This window comes from Nelumbo nucifera, chromosome 7, assembly GCF_055504915.1.
Source record: "Nelumbo nucifera cultivar China Antique chromosome 7, China Antique-T2T, whole genome shotgun sequence".
NCBI classification, from domain to species: Eukaryota; Viridiplantae; Streptophyta; class Magnoliopsida; order Proteales; family Nelumbonaceae; genus Nelumbo; species Nelumbo nucifera.
Genome location: NC_142655.1, coordinates 48,716,773 through 48,729,907, shown reverse-complemented (window position 1 = coordinate 48,729,907; position 13,135 = coordinate 48,716,773). Strand labels below are relative to the sequence as shown.

The 13,135-nt window shown below is 38.2% G+C and overlaps 1 protein-coding gene across 1 annotated transcript; it reads left to right on the top strand.

Annotated features, from left to right (window-relative positions):
- Positions 1-1,007: 1,007 nt before the first annotated feature.
- Positions 1,008-2,044, top strand: LOC104608091 (glutathione S-transferase F10-like). The gene is made up of 3 exons (XM_010273969.3): positions 1,008-1,222; positions 1,310-1,358; positions 1,446-2,044. The coding sequence occupies exons 1-3, from the start codon at positions 1,076-1,078 to the stop codon at positions 1,883-1,885; spliced, it is 636 nt and encodes a 211-aa protein (XP_010272271.1). The 5' UTR covers positions 1,008-1,075; the 3' UTR covers positions 1,886-2,044.
- Positions 2,045-13,135: the final 11,091 nt, after the last annotated feature.

Sequence of the window (13,135 nt, the reverse complement as noted above, 5' to 3'; positions counted from 1 at the left end):
TGTTTCATTAGATATCCTTGGGGATCAGCTTTCCTTATCCTCAAGATCTTCATTACTCATGAGGGCTACTACCTTTTTCGCACACTATCACTAATCCTACGTGGAGATATTGACATCACCGTCCGAAAGTCGATGTTCATTGGTGTCACGTGATGATTTGCGAGGCATTTCTTTGTAACGGTTCTGTGTGTTTAGGTACACGCTTGGGTCTCGCCGTGGGTTTGGTTCGTTGTCCTCCCGATCCGTTGTGGGTATGACCTCATCTTATAGTCAAGCGTGCTCATGTTTTTTGTGGGCGAATCTTTCTGGGGTCCGTTTAGCATGCTATGGGTTTATCACAACGATTGTGATTAGAATGTAAGTTAATCACAACACGGGTTGGTTGTTGATTCTTTGCAAGTATTTCAATGGTGGTGTTCTTAGTGTGTGAGTATTATTTGAGGGTCTACACCCGTATTTATAAGTTATTATTTACGGGTGATTTTCCCAATACACGGTGGATGTAATTGTGAGCCGCCCATGTGTGAGAAGCAGATCCCGTTCCAGTGATTGCAACCTGACTTCACGTGACTTCCAGAAATTCAATTAAAATTTCTTTTAAGGTAATGCTTCCCACGTAATTCACGTGACTTCCAGAATTCAATTCTAATGCCTTTCATTTTTGTCCTTACAATTCCATTTTTTTCATTCATGCCCAACATAATTAGTTTATATCCACTCATGCCCTTGATGCACTTATCATTTTAGGCGGGATGAATGATTGAACGAGGATATTCTGGTGATTTGAAGTCTGGAAATCTATATCTTCTTGCTGTTTGGTTGAAAATTTGTAGTCTCAGAAGATGCAAAATGCAAAATGCAAAATACAAAAAGAAAGAGGGTTGAGTTCGAATTTATCAAAATGTAAGGGTACAAGAGGAAAAATTCCCAAAGAACGCGTGTTCTTAGATGCCTGTATCTCTGTGACCGAATTCTGGAAACCAGTATAAGAACCTGAGGCCTTTAGCTCATACCCCATCCTTATTTGCTTTGAGCTTTCTATTGAGTTTCAGTTTCATTCTCAGTGAAGAAAACAATGGTGGTCAAGGTACACGGCCCAGCCTACGCTTCCTGTTCAAGGAGAGTCCTCGCTTGTCTGGTAGAGAAGGAGATTGAGTTCGATATCGTTCCAGTCGACCTGCTCAAAGGAGAGCAGAAGAGCCCTGAATTCCTCGAATTGCAGGTAATTAGCCAATCTTCCTCAAAAAGATTATTGACTTGGTTGGCTTTATGTAAGCTATTAACCACTGGTTTAATTTATTAATTGCAGCCCTTTGGCGTAGTTCCTGTGATACAAGACGGTGATTACACACTTTACGGTAGGCACAGCACAATACTGCAGGCCCTAATTAATTCACTTAAGTTGCTTGTCAAAAGTTCTAAATGGCGTTGAATCTGATTTGCAGAGTCTCGTGCAATTATAAGGTTCTATGCGGAGAAGTACAGGACTCAAGGAACTGATTTGCTGGGGAAGACAGTGGAGGAGAGAGGCGTTGTGGAACAGTGGCTAGAGGTTGAAGGGCAGAACTACCACCCACCCATTTACACACTGGTGGTGCAGCTTCTGTTCCACCCCAAATTGGGTCTCCCTGTGGACCAGAAGATTGTTCAGGAGTGTGAAGAGAAGCTTGGAAAGGTATTGGATGTCTATGAGGAGAGGCTCTCAAAGAGCAAGTATTTGGCTGGGGATTTCTTTAGCCTTGCTGACCTTACACACCTGCCCTTCACACATTATTTGGTAAATGATATTGGGAAGGAGCACTTGGTAAGGGATAGGAAGCATGTCTCTGCATGGTGGGATGATATTAGTAGCAGGCCATCTTGGAAGAAAGTCCTCCAGCTCTAGGATTCTTGGGTCGGTATTTGGAAAATGTTGGGGGAGGAGGTGTTTGTTTCTCTGCAATTGTCTTACTGTCTTTTGCTTAAGATTATCAATCTCTTGGTTGTAAGGCTTAGTCCTTGTGGAGAGAAGGAAAGAGAAATAAATAAGGTTGTGTTCTGATCAGCTTCAGTATTTGTGCTTTTAAAGCCCAAATTTTTTTAAGCCTCAATTTAAGCTTTTGTGTTTTGGAGAAGAAAGTTTTGGCATGGAGAGTGTCCTATCTTACTCCCAGAAGAACTTGTGTAAGATGAATTGTTGGCAATTTAGAATACTCCATGGATCAACTGGTTACCTATTGGTGGGATCCATTGCTGTATCCCCAATAGGAATTCACCTCTGTATTTGATGACTGAAGGTGCATCCTTTGGGGATATTGCAATGGATCCTGCTAATAGGGCTGCAACAGTATCTCTTCGTCCCAATTCTAATTTGAATTCAAATCCATCAAGACAGATCTGAATTCACTCCGTTTATAATCGGATTGAACATGAATTCACCCCTATCCGATTTGATCAAATTCGATTTAAATGCTCATATTTGTATTACTTCGTAAAGTTAGTTTGAATGTTGTGTCATGCGTGTAAGTTTTATCCAAGTTATTTTTTGTTCATTTTATTCATGAAATACAATATAAAAGCCATTATTAGTTCATTTTATTAATAATATATAATATTTTGATCATTCTTAACTTAGTTTATTAACACTATTAATCAATATCCAATTGCAATTCGGATTCAATTAAAATGCAATATAGATGGATATGATCCAATTCAAATTCGAATATAGATGAATCAGATTTGGATCTATCTATATCTTTTTCGAATCAATCCGTTTGCAGCCCTATCTGCAAATAGGTAAACCAGCAGTTAAGCATGTTAATAGAAAATGTAATTGGCTCATCATCATAAAAGTTTTTTGAGGGAGAAATTCTGGTGGAATCGTCCCATTTGGTTGCTAATACTTTAAAATTGTGATGCATCTATTGCTGTTAAATTATGTAATTTCATTTTATATATAAAAATAAATGAAAATTATAGTACCCCACACAAATATTTATTTATTTTTTATTTTATTTTGCAAAACCCACATCTGTCACCCACCTATCTCCTTTGAATTGTGTCAGTTTCCCCATCTATCACTGTTACAAACAGTGGCAATTTAACGTACAATAAGTGTTGTGGGATTTCTCAAGCCCATCTTTGATGATGGCTAGTCTAATAAGGTTGGGCTTGTTAGAGTCCAACGTCATAGGCTGCGCCTGGACTAACCTCGGCAATCAGCCCACCATAATATATACATTTTGGACAGCACATCTTCTGCAACCGTGGTTGCATGCAAACCCCAGTGAAATATGGATACATCAGTGTATGAAATGAAAATAAGTTGACGTGATATCTTGAATTTATTGCAAACCTGATGTGTTTTTATTTTATTGAAAGGTCGCAAGGCATGGTCACAGTAGTTGAGCGCTTAACATTTTGATATAGTATATGTTTGGTGTGGCTTCCATTTATTAAATAAAGGTTTGTATTTGATTTGTCTTTATAATTGAGAAAAAGTGGTTGATAAATGTTTTTTTTTTTGGGGATTTGTTGACAATTAGACGTCATTAAGCGCCATATCACTGAAAAAGTGAATAAACGCTTAACTGTTGGTGTGCACATAAATCAAGACCAACTTTTATCAATACCTATGCATACGAATCAGCATGATAGGATAAATGCTGATTTGGCGATAACATGGCACCATTTATCAAATAAATGGAAGCTATACCAAACACCACCATAATTATGGTCCTTGGTCCACTGGCAAGGGGCACTCGTGCTGAGCACTGGCATGTACCTAGAAAATTACTTAATTTAATTAATTTTATACAAATATAAAATTAAAATGTCTCCTAAATATGACATAAGGTCCCATTGGGTCCCACAGAATCTCCCACTTTTTCACTTCACCTCTCTCTCTCTCTCTTGTCCGTTTCTGGCTAGATTCTCCATTATGACACCGAGTCCCATACAATCCTTCTTATTTGTCACATAATATCTCTCTCTCTTTCTCCCCCAACCCTCTAGTATTTCCAAGCATTTACCCATCATGACAGAGTCCCACACAACCCTCCTTATTTTGTCACTTTCTCTCTCTCTCTCTCTCTCTCCAACTCCCTCTGTATTGCCTAGTGTTTCCCCATTCCACATGTACAATGAAAACACCGATATTAATATATATTTCATGTATAAGTCCAGACATAAAAAAGTGGAGACAAATTCAAATAAAATTATTTTTCTTATATTTATGAAATAAATGGGATACAAACTCTTTATATTTGAGCTCTTTTACAAAAGAGACAAAACTTTTGATTCTCTCTTTATAAAATACTTGTTGCAACTTGAAGATTTGTATTGGAGTTGAAGTTGAGAGTCGAATGATGTGTTTCCATACTTCAATGAATGGTAGAGATTACTCCCTTCAATTGGGTTTTGAAAGCTTGATCAAAAGAGGGAATCAATGAGACTATATCTTTGCTCCTCAAAAGATGGTGTGTGTGTTTTCTCCTTCTCCATGAGCCTTTTTACTTCATTTAGTTTATGACCGAAAGATCTCTTTCGTCTTGATGAGAGCTTCTATTTATAGATTTCTTGGTTTAATCTCATCCTCCCCTTGGTTGATGATTTGATTGATTATTCTTATCCTTTCTAGAGAGTAAAATATTGTAATTATTATCATTCTTGGAGAGAATGATTTATCATCCATTATCTCTCTTTAATCATTGATTAATTTCTATCTATAGGAAAATATGTTGACTAGAGATTTGAGTAGCTCTAGTTACCACTTATAGACAAGAAGGTTGACAAATTGCACTTCATGGAGAGAATAATTTTCCTTATTCTTTCTTCAATCATTGGATAAATTTCTATATACATCTTAATTGACTATAGATTTGATTATCTCTACTTACCTATTGAGGAGGAGGTTGGCAAATTGCTATTTATAGAGAGGATAATTTTTAATCAATTATTTTCTTTTCAATCATTGACTAGGTTTCCATTTTAGGACATGAGATCTACTTTAGTTGGATTTATTTCCATAAACCATCAAGACTTGCATTTTGAATTTAAGTTTAAATTTGAATTTGAATTTAACTTTAGAATGAGTTCCACATGGACCCTCTTCTTATATGAATTGGACTTGTAAAAGCAAGGCCCAAAATGGAATTATAGATTTGAGTATATGGCACATGGCTTAAATAGAAATGATCTACACTAAGGCCCATGAATGATAACACTCCTTAATAGAATCCTACTTAAATTCCTAAAAAAGAAAGTCCTAATTAAACAAAAATTTGGAATTCACGATCTAACGCTAACTTGGTAATTATTAACTAAGACAGAAATTCCACACTAATGCTAACTTAGTAAATTTGAACTAAGATAGAAATTCCATATTGACGCTAACTTGGTAATTGATTATTTGGTTGGATCAGTAACATCATCCCAACATTTTACGTGTCTTGGAGTGGTCTCAACTTGCATAGAACTTATTGGCCTTCTCTTGTTTTGCATTATCCTTCCCGGGTTGGAGAGAATCCGACCTTGGACTCAAGTGATCATTTGAATGATCACCAATACACGATACCAAGTGTTTGACATTGAAGACATCATATGGCTGGGTAGCTTTAGTCTATAGGCATTCTCATTAATAACTTTAACTATCTTCGACGGTCCATTCGGTAGATGGTCCTCTATTAAAATGGCCCAAACATAATCTCCCGCATCAAATACTACTCTCCTTCTCTTTTCACCAAAATGTTGTTTGTACTTAGCATTGGCTACCTCTAGCTTGTTGTGGATTTCTTTCTAAAGGTTCTTAAGCTTCTACACCATATCATCAACCTTGCCATGAATTTGGCATGGCCAAGTATTGGTAGCAAGATCAAGGTTGTTACGGGGATTGGCCCCATATACTACCTCAAATGGCATGTATCCTATGCTCCTATTTTTGGATCTATTGTAGACGAATTTGGCTTGCACTAATAAGAGATCCCGCAATCGTTCATGGCTAGCTGCAAAGGTTCTCAAAAGATTTTCCAAACTCCTATTGACTACTTCTATTTGACCATCCGTTTGAGGATGATATGAACTATTGAATTGTAATGGAGTATCCATTAGCCTCCAAAGACTTCTTCAAAAGTGTGATATGAACTTGGAGTCTTTATCTGAAGTAATCAAAAAGTCATGGAGTTTGACAATCTCTTTAAGGAATAAACTGGCAATAAGTGAGGCATCCATTGTCTTCCTACAAGCCACAAAGTGAGCCTTTTTCGAAAAATGGTCTACGATCACCATTATAGAATCTACTTGTCGCTGGGTACATGCAACCCGAGAACAAAATGCATAGATATATTTACCCAAGGTCTTTTAGGAACTTGGAAGGGCATGTATAATCCAACATTGGTTTCTATTCCCTTAGAAACTTGGCATATGTGATAATACTCCACAAACCTCGTAGTGTCTCTTGTCATCTTGGGCCAAAAGTAACTTGTTAAGATGAGATAAATTGTTTTGTCTCACCTAAAATGTCATTCATTATTAAGCTCTTTGACAATTTTTAGTTGTCATGAGCAATCAGATACACATAGGTAGGCTTCCTTGAATAGAAAGCCATCATATACCACAAAGTTTGTCCTGCTACCTACTTGCACATCTTCCATGAGACCAGCAAAATAAGGGTTAGTGAAAGATAATTCATGGAAAGTATTAAACTTAGGTACCTGTGCTCATAATGTGGATAGCATGGCTCTCCTTTAGTTAAGCGCATCTACAACTTGATTGTGTACACCCAACTTGTGTTTTAACACAAATGAATATTCTTGGAGGTATGCTACCCATTTAGGATACTTTGCATTCAAATTATGTTGCCCTCAATATACTTTAGTGCCTCATGATCTGAATATAAGACAAACTCTTTATAGATGAGATAATGTCACCAACACTAGAGCGCTTGCACCACTATATAGAATTCTACATCATAAGTTGAGTAGTTGACGCGTGATCCACTCAAATTTTCACTATAGTAGGCTATGGGTCTACCACCTTGGTTAAGAACAACATCGATTCCAACCTTAGAGGCATCACAATCAAACTCAAAGGGTTACACGAAGTTGGGAAGTGCTAGCATGGGCACAACTATCAATCACACCTTAATCTTAATGAAAGCCTTTTTTACTTCAATGGTGAACACAAAATTGGTATTGGTCTTCACACAATTGGTGTATGGTGCCATAACAGTGCTGAAGTTTCTAATGAATTACCGATAAAAGCTTGCAAGACTATGGAAATTTCGTGCTTTAGTAAGTGTTTTTGGGGTGGGCCACTCAACAATGTAACATACCTTCTCTGGGTCTACAAAAACTCATTCTCTTGAGATAGCATGCCCAAGGAATAAGACACGATCTGTGGCAATGATACACTTCTTCATAATTGCATAAAGTTGCTCCTTATGCAAAGTCATAAGTATATCTTAAAGATACAACAAATGAGAGTTCATATTAGTGTTATATGTGAGAATATCATCAAAGTATACCACGACACACTGACCAATAGAAAGCTTGAGAACCTAGTCCATGATCCTCATGAATGTGTTTGGTGCATTAGACAAACCAAATGGCATCACTATCCATTCATACAAGTCATCCCGTGTTTTGAATGCTATTTTCCACTCATCACCAAGACAAATTCTAATTTGATGGTGGCCTGATTCAAGTCCAAACTCATGGTGGTGGAAATGTGTGATGCAATTGAAAGACGACCTAGATGAATGCTAGTGAAGATTGGTTAAGGCACTACTATTGATGCTCTCTAGGACCCTTGGATACCATGGACAATAAACAATTGGACTTCCCTCAACACAACTTTTGCTCATTAGGCCCAACCTTCAAATATATGGGTACATGATCTCATGCATCCAAATGGATATTGGAATGTAGAGCTTATTGCTTTTATGTTTGATGAGACCATAGCGGAGGAAATCACCAACACCCCATTAAATCTAGGTGCAATGGAAGATACATTGCTTTGGAAATATACAAGAAATGACGAATTCTTTCTTCGCTCAACCTATGAAACCTTTTAACCACTACGAATTCTTTCTTTCAGTATTATATATAGATGAACATGAAGTGGAAGTATCTTGCTTTGTCAACACCATTTTTTGGCCAAGAAATCAATACATTTATTTCCTTCTCTTAACATGTGAGAGAACTAAACTATCATGGAAGAGAGCAAGGTTTTTATCCTTCTAATGATATAAATTAATTACTGCCCAAGGGATGTTGAGACTACCTTTCATTATGTTGACAACAATTTTGTTGTCACTTGAACTTCAATCTCCAATATGCCTTGATCAAAACAACATTTTAGACCATCAAAGAGATCCATGAATTCAATAAGCATGACAGTTTTTGGCCATGGCAGTTATGGAAAGCTAAAAGGAAGTCACCATCACATTTCTAACCACAGCTCCACCTCTATTATGCCCATGATTGCTTCTTCTAGCCACATCCATGTTTTATTATAGAGGAAAGAATGCTGGTTCTTCCAAGAGACCTATATAGGTGTTTTAAAGTAAACATTTTTTATAGGAATATTCAGCAAAGGAGAATCATGGAGTTTTTCCGATGATGGCATCAATGTCCTTCAACCACTTGCTAACTTTGTAAAAAACAAAAAAAAAAGAAGTGGTAGGTTTTCTTTTTTCTTTCATAAATGTGCTTATGCCTTTCATTCCAAAAAACCCATGAAATAATTGGAGTGGTACAAATAGCTTGGACATAGTGGATTGATTGTTGTATTTATATTGTTTACAAGATAATTCATGTTTATCTGTACAAATGTGTTTTGTTAGAGTAATGATCGATTAAAACTTTTAGTCATGAGATACAGAGAGTTATAAGAGATGGAGTTTATATGGATGAGTGTTAGACTTGATGGAATTTGGTGTTAGCTCAGCCAAGTTGCACGGGTCATTGCATAGGTGGTGCATGGTTGGATCATGTGGCTCTCTATCATCCCCCCTCAAGTTGGATGGAGTGGGACCAATGTGTAGATTGCCTAGCAGATCATGAAAGCAACAATATGCGAACTTTTAGTAAACAAATTAGCATTTTGGGATTGAGATGGTACATAGTTATCATCAAGAAGCTTTCTGGCAACCTGCTTCTAGACAAAATGATAATCCACCTTGATGTATTTGGAACAATGCAATGACAAAGATGTTGTCACACTAGATAATGGGGGTAGAGCGAATGGCAACATGAAGTCCTCTGAACAAGAAACATCATGGTTTTAAAAAATGACCTGGAAATAGAATCGTTCTGGCCACCGGTTTCTGAGTCGACGATTTGATCGTCCAATTTGAATGAACGGTCCGTTCTATCAATAAAAATTAAAAAATAAAAAAATGGCCAAAAGCCATTGAATAGGTCAACGGTTTGATCACTCAAGTCAATGGATCGTTAACCAATTCAACAGTTTTTGGCCAGAGACTGAGTTTAGAGTAAAACAGAACCAGTTGCCTGGACGATTCCCGAGCCAGATGATCCGACCGTCTGAATGAAAAACCATGACATAGGTAAGAGATTTCAGTTATAGTGTAGGCAAGATATTTGTCCTCAGCCTTTATGGATGCATGAGCTATCGTCAGTTACTTGGCGCACTAAGAGATTGGATTGGGCCCAAAAAAGATACCAAAGTCATTTGGAGTATTGATCCGATGGGCAACTGGACTAGTCAACATCATAGAAGGCAGTTAGATGGATTGGGCCTAGTTTGAAATGCAGCCCAAGAGGTGATACTTCCCCTTAAATAGCATAGAATACGCTTAACAACAATGACATTGGCTTCAATTGGGTATTGGAGATGCTAGCAAGCTTGATTAACATGGAAGGTGATGTCGGGCCTGGTTAGGGTCATGTATTGCAACACTCCAACTAAATTGTATTAAGTAGTGAGGTGCTTCAGTGGTGGACTTGAGGTGAACCAAACTTTGTAGAGGAGGTTGGAGTGCGAGTAGGTTTGTAGCCACCCATGTCATCCCAAAATGTACTTGGATTGGAGGATAAAGATACCAGCACTAGTGTTGGACTTAAAGCTTAAGAAAAGTATGATAATGGACCTAAGTCTTTTATCTTTAGAGACCAGCTAAGTTGCTGAATCAAGGCTGAAATGGAGGAGGGGCTATTGCTTATGAGAAATATGTCAACATACAGTATTAGTAAAACATGAGTGTGGCCATGATGATATCTAAATTTATCATACTAGGCATGAGTAGGGGCATCAATTGGACTGAATTTGGTCCAATCCGATCCAGTCCAATGTGAGTCCATTATAAATGGACCAGGTCTAATCCAATCCAATGAATATTTTGGACCAATTTGGACTGGTCCAATTCAATGTCTGACTGTCCAATCTGTTCAAATTCATTTTGATTTAGATTAGCTCCAACCCAAACCCGGTCCATTGACACATATATTCTTATCTTATGTCAATGGACAAGATATTGGCTTAATCCAACCTAATCCAATATAAATTTGTTACGGATGGACCAGGTCAAATCCAATCTAATAAATATTTTGGACTGGATTGATCCAATTCAATATGTCTTGTTGGTCTGTCCAGTCCGTCCAAATTGATTTTGGACTGGATAGGGTCCAATCCAAAACCGGTCCATTGACACCCTTAGGCATGAGGGGCCCAATGGAGCCCATAAATGGATTTCTGCATATGATAAACGTGATTGGAGAGTGTGGAATCCAAATAGCTAGGTGGTGAGTCCATATAAACCTCCTCTTGAAAGTCACCATGCAAGAACACACACTCGATGTTCAATTGATAGAGTGGCCATCCATAAGTTGCTACTAGTGAGAGTACAAAATGAACCATGGTATGCTTCACTACTGGACTGATGGTCTCACTGAGGTCGATGAGCAGTTGCTAGTGAAACCCCTTTTTGATGAGACATACTAAATTTATTAATGGAGTTGTTGAGGTTGTGTTTAACGTGGTACACTCATTTGCAACCTACTACATTCATTTCAGGTCAGTATGGGACAAGAGCCCATGCTTGTTTCTAGTGAAGAGATTCTAGTTCTTGGTCCTTGGCATTCGGCATTCAAGGTGTTGGGATGCTTTGGCATAGGTGTGAGGTTCCACAATGGTGGAGACTGGAGGTAGTGAGGGCAGTTGATAGGGAGTATTTAGTGGTGTAAACTCTAGGCTTAAAGATCCCATATTGGGATCAGGTGATCATGGTATGAGTCCAATGAGTGTTGGGGGGTCGGCTGGGTGCGAGTGGGCCAGGTGGGCTGTTGGTAGTAGTGGGAGGAGGAGGAGGAGGCTAACGGTGGAGACAGGTTAGGCTTCATTAGGCGGGTCTATTGACGAGCAAGGAAGGGATATGGTCTCGGATGTGAGCCTGGGTTAGTTGCTGTAATCTCTGATCACCTAAGTAGGAAAACATCCTAGAAGGTATGTACACCTAAACCTGTTCATGGGCCGGGTATCTTGATGGACAGACCTAGTCCAATTCGTTCTTAGTTGGTCTTGGACATGAATTTAGGCTCACAGGCTCAGGCTTAGGCCCAAAACACTAGGCCCCAGCTTGAGCTCAACCTGATAATATATTATATAAAAAATATATCATATATATGCATGTGTTTGTATATATATATATGTTGTTTTCTTTGTTCCTGTTCTCTTTTCTCAAGCCACAGTGAGACTTTTCATTAGTTTTGGGTTTTGAGGTCTTTTAATATAAATGAATTAATTTTATTATTGAGTAAAGAAAAGAATAAATATTTTTTCCCAATTCCTTGGCTAGGCTTCGAGCTCAGGCCTAGGATTAATTTAAGCTTTACATGAGGGTTGGGCTTAGGGTCAAGATCTAGGCCTGATGGTTGAGCTAGACTTGGGCTCGGGCTGAATGTAGGAAGAACCAATGTCAAAATACTAGGTTGCATTATCAAGATTATCATGAGTTGGTGGCATGGTTCTGCCACTGCAACGAGCTTCTCAGGTAGTTGTCAACCTTGATAAGATAGGTTTAGCGTTTGGAAACAATCAATGGCTATGTGACAAACTTTGTTGCAGATCTAGTAGGTTGGTCTCGGTCTTGTTGGATGGATGATTGTTGGGAGCAGATTGACTTCATCCTTGCTGCTCTTTCTGTTTGCTATATATCATTCTATTCTATATATATATATTGAGTCGGTTGCCCATGGGGCTTAGTAGCAGCTAATGTAGTTAAGATGATGGGTAGGTTCTTTTTTACAACATCTCTTTACATATAAGTAGGTTGTGGGTCTTTGAGGGTTATAGCTGCAATCCAAATATGTCTATGTATAGTTGTATAGTCAAGGCAAATATGTGGTAAGAGGGTGGGCAACGCATTGAGATTATAGATTAGCAGCTTATCATCTAACGAGAGCGGATCTGCTCCTCACACCGACCTTACAGGTACATTCTACCGTGCATTAGGAACATCTTTTATACTTATATGTTATTATTTACAGGAGATGTTCCCAATGCATGGTGAGATGTGCCTGTGAGGTCGTTGTGAGGCACCCTATATAAGGAGCAGATTCCAATTCTCATTTAACATAGATGAACCGTATGCTGCGAATTAGTGATTGATGATCTTAGCTTGTTGAAGATAGTCATTCATGATAAGGGTGCCTTTCTTCCAAAAATGAAACTGTCTATGAAGAGAGGTGGCGTGTATGGGGGTGGAGAACACATAGTGAATCTCCAAAATGTCCCACACTTCCTTAGAAGATCTGATGCATGTTGACCATGAATGGAAGAGCCAAGGTGAACAAGGTGGCTTGAATCCATGATAGTAACATTTTATCATTTCCATACCAAGTAGAGTATGATGGATCATCCTTGTTTTGGGCAGGACTAGATCTATCAATGATGGACATGAAGCGGTGTCTTTTGAGTATAGGCTTGAACAAAGATTTCAGGTCAAATAATTTGTGCTATCTAGTTTGATAGGCACGAGACTAGAGATGTTGGGAGATCACTAAGATGGAGTAGATGCAATTGAGGATGGCAATGCAGTCAATTGGTGGAGCAATAGGATTGACCAAAGGAAGTTTTTTAGGTGGCTATGATACCATAAAGAAGTTTAGAGTCAACCAAAGAGAATAAGTTGAAGCAA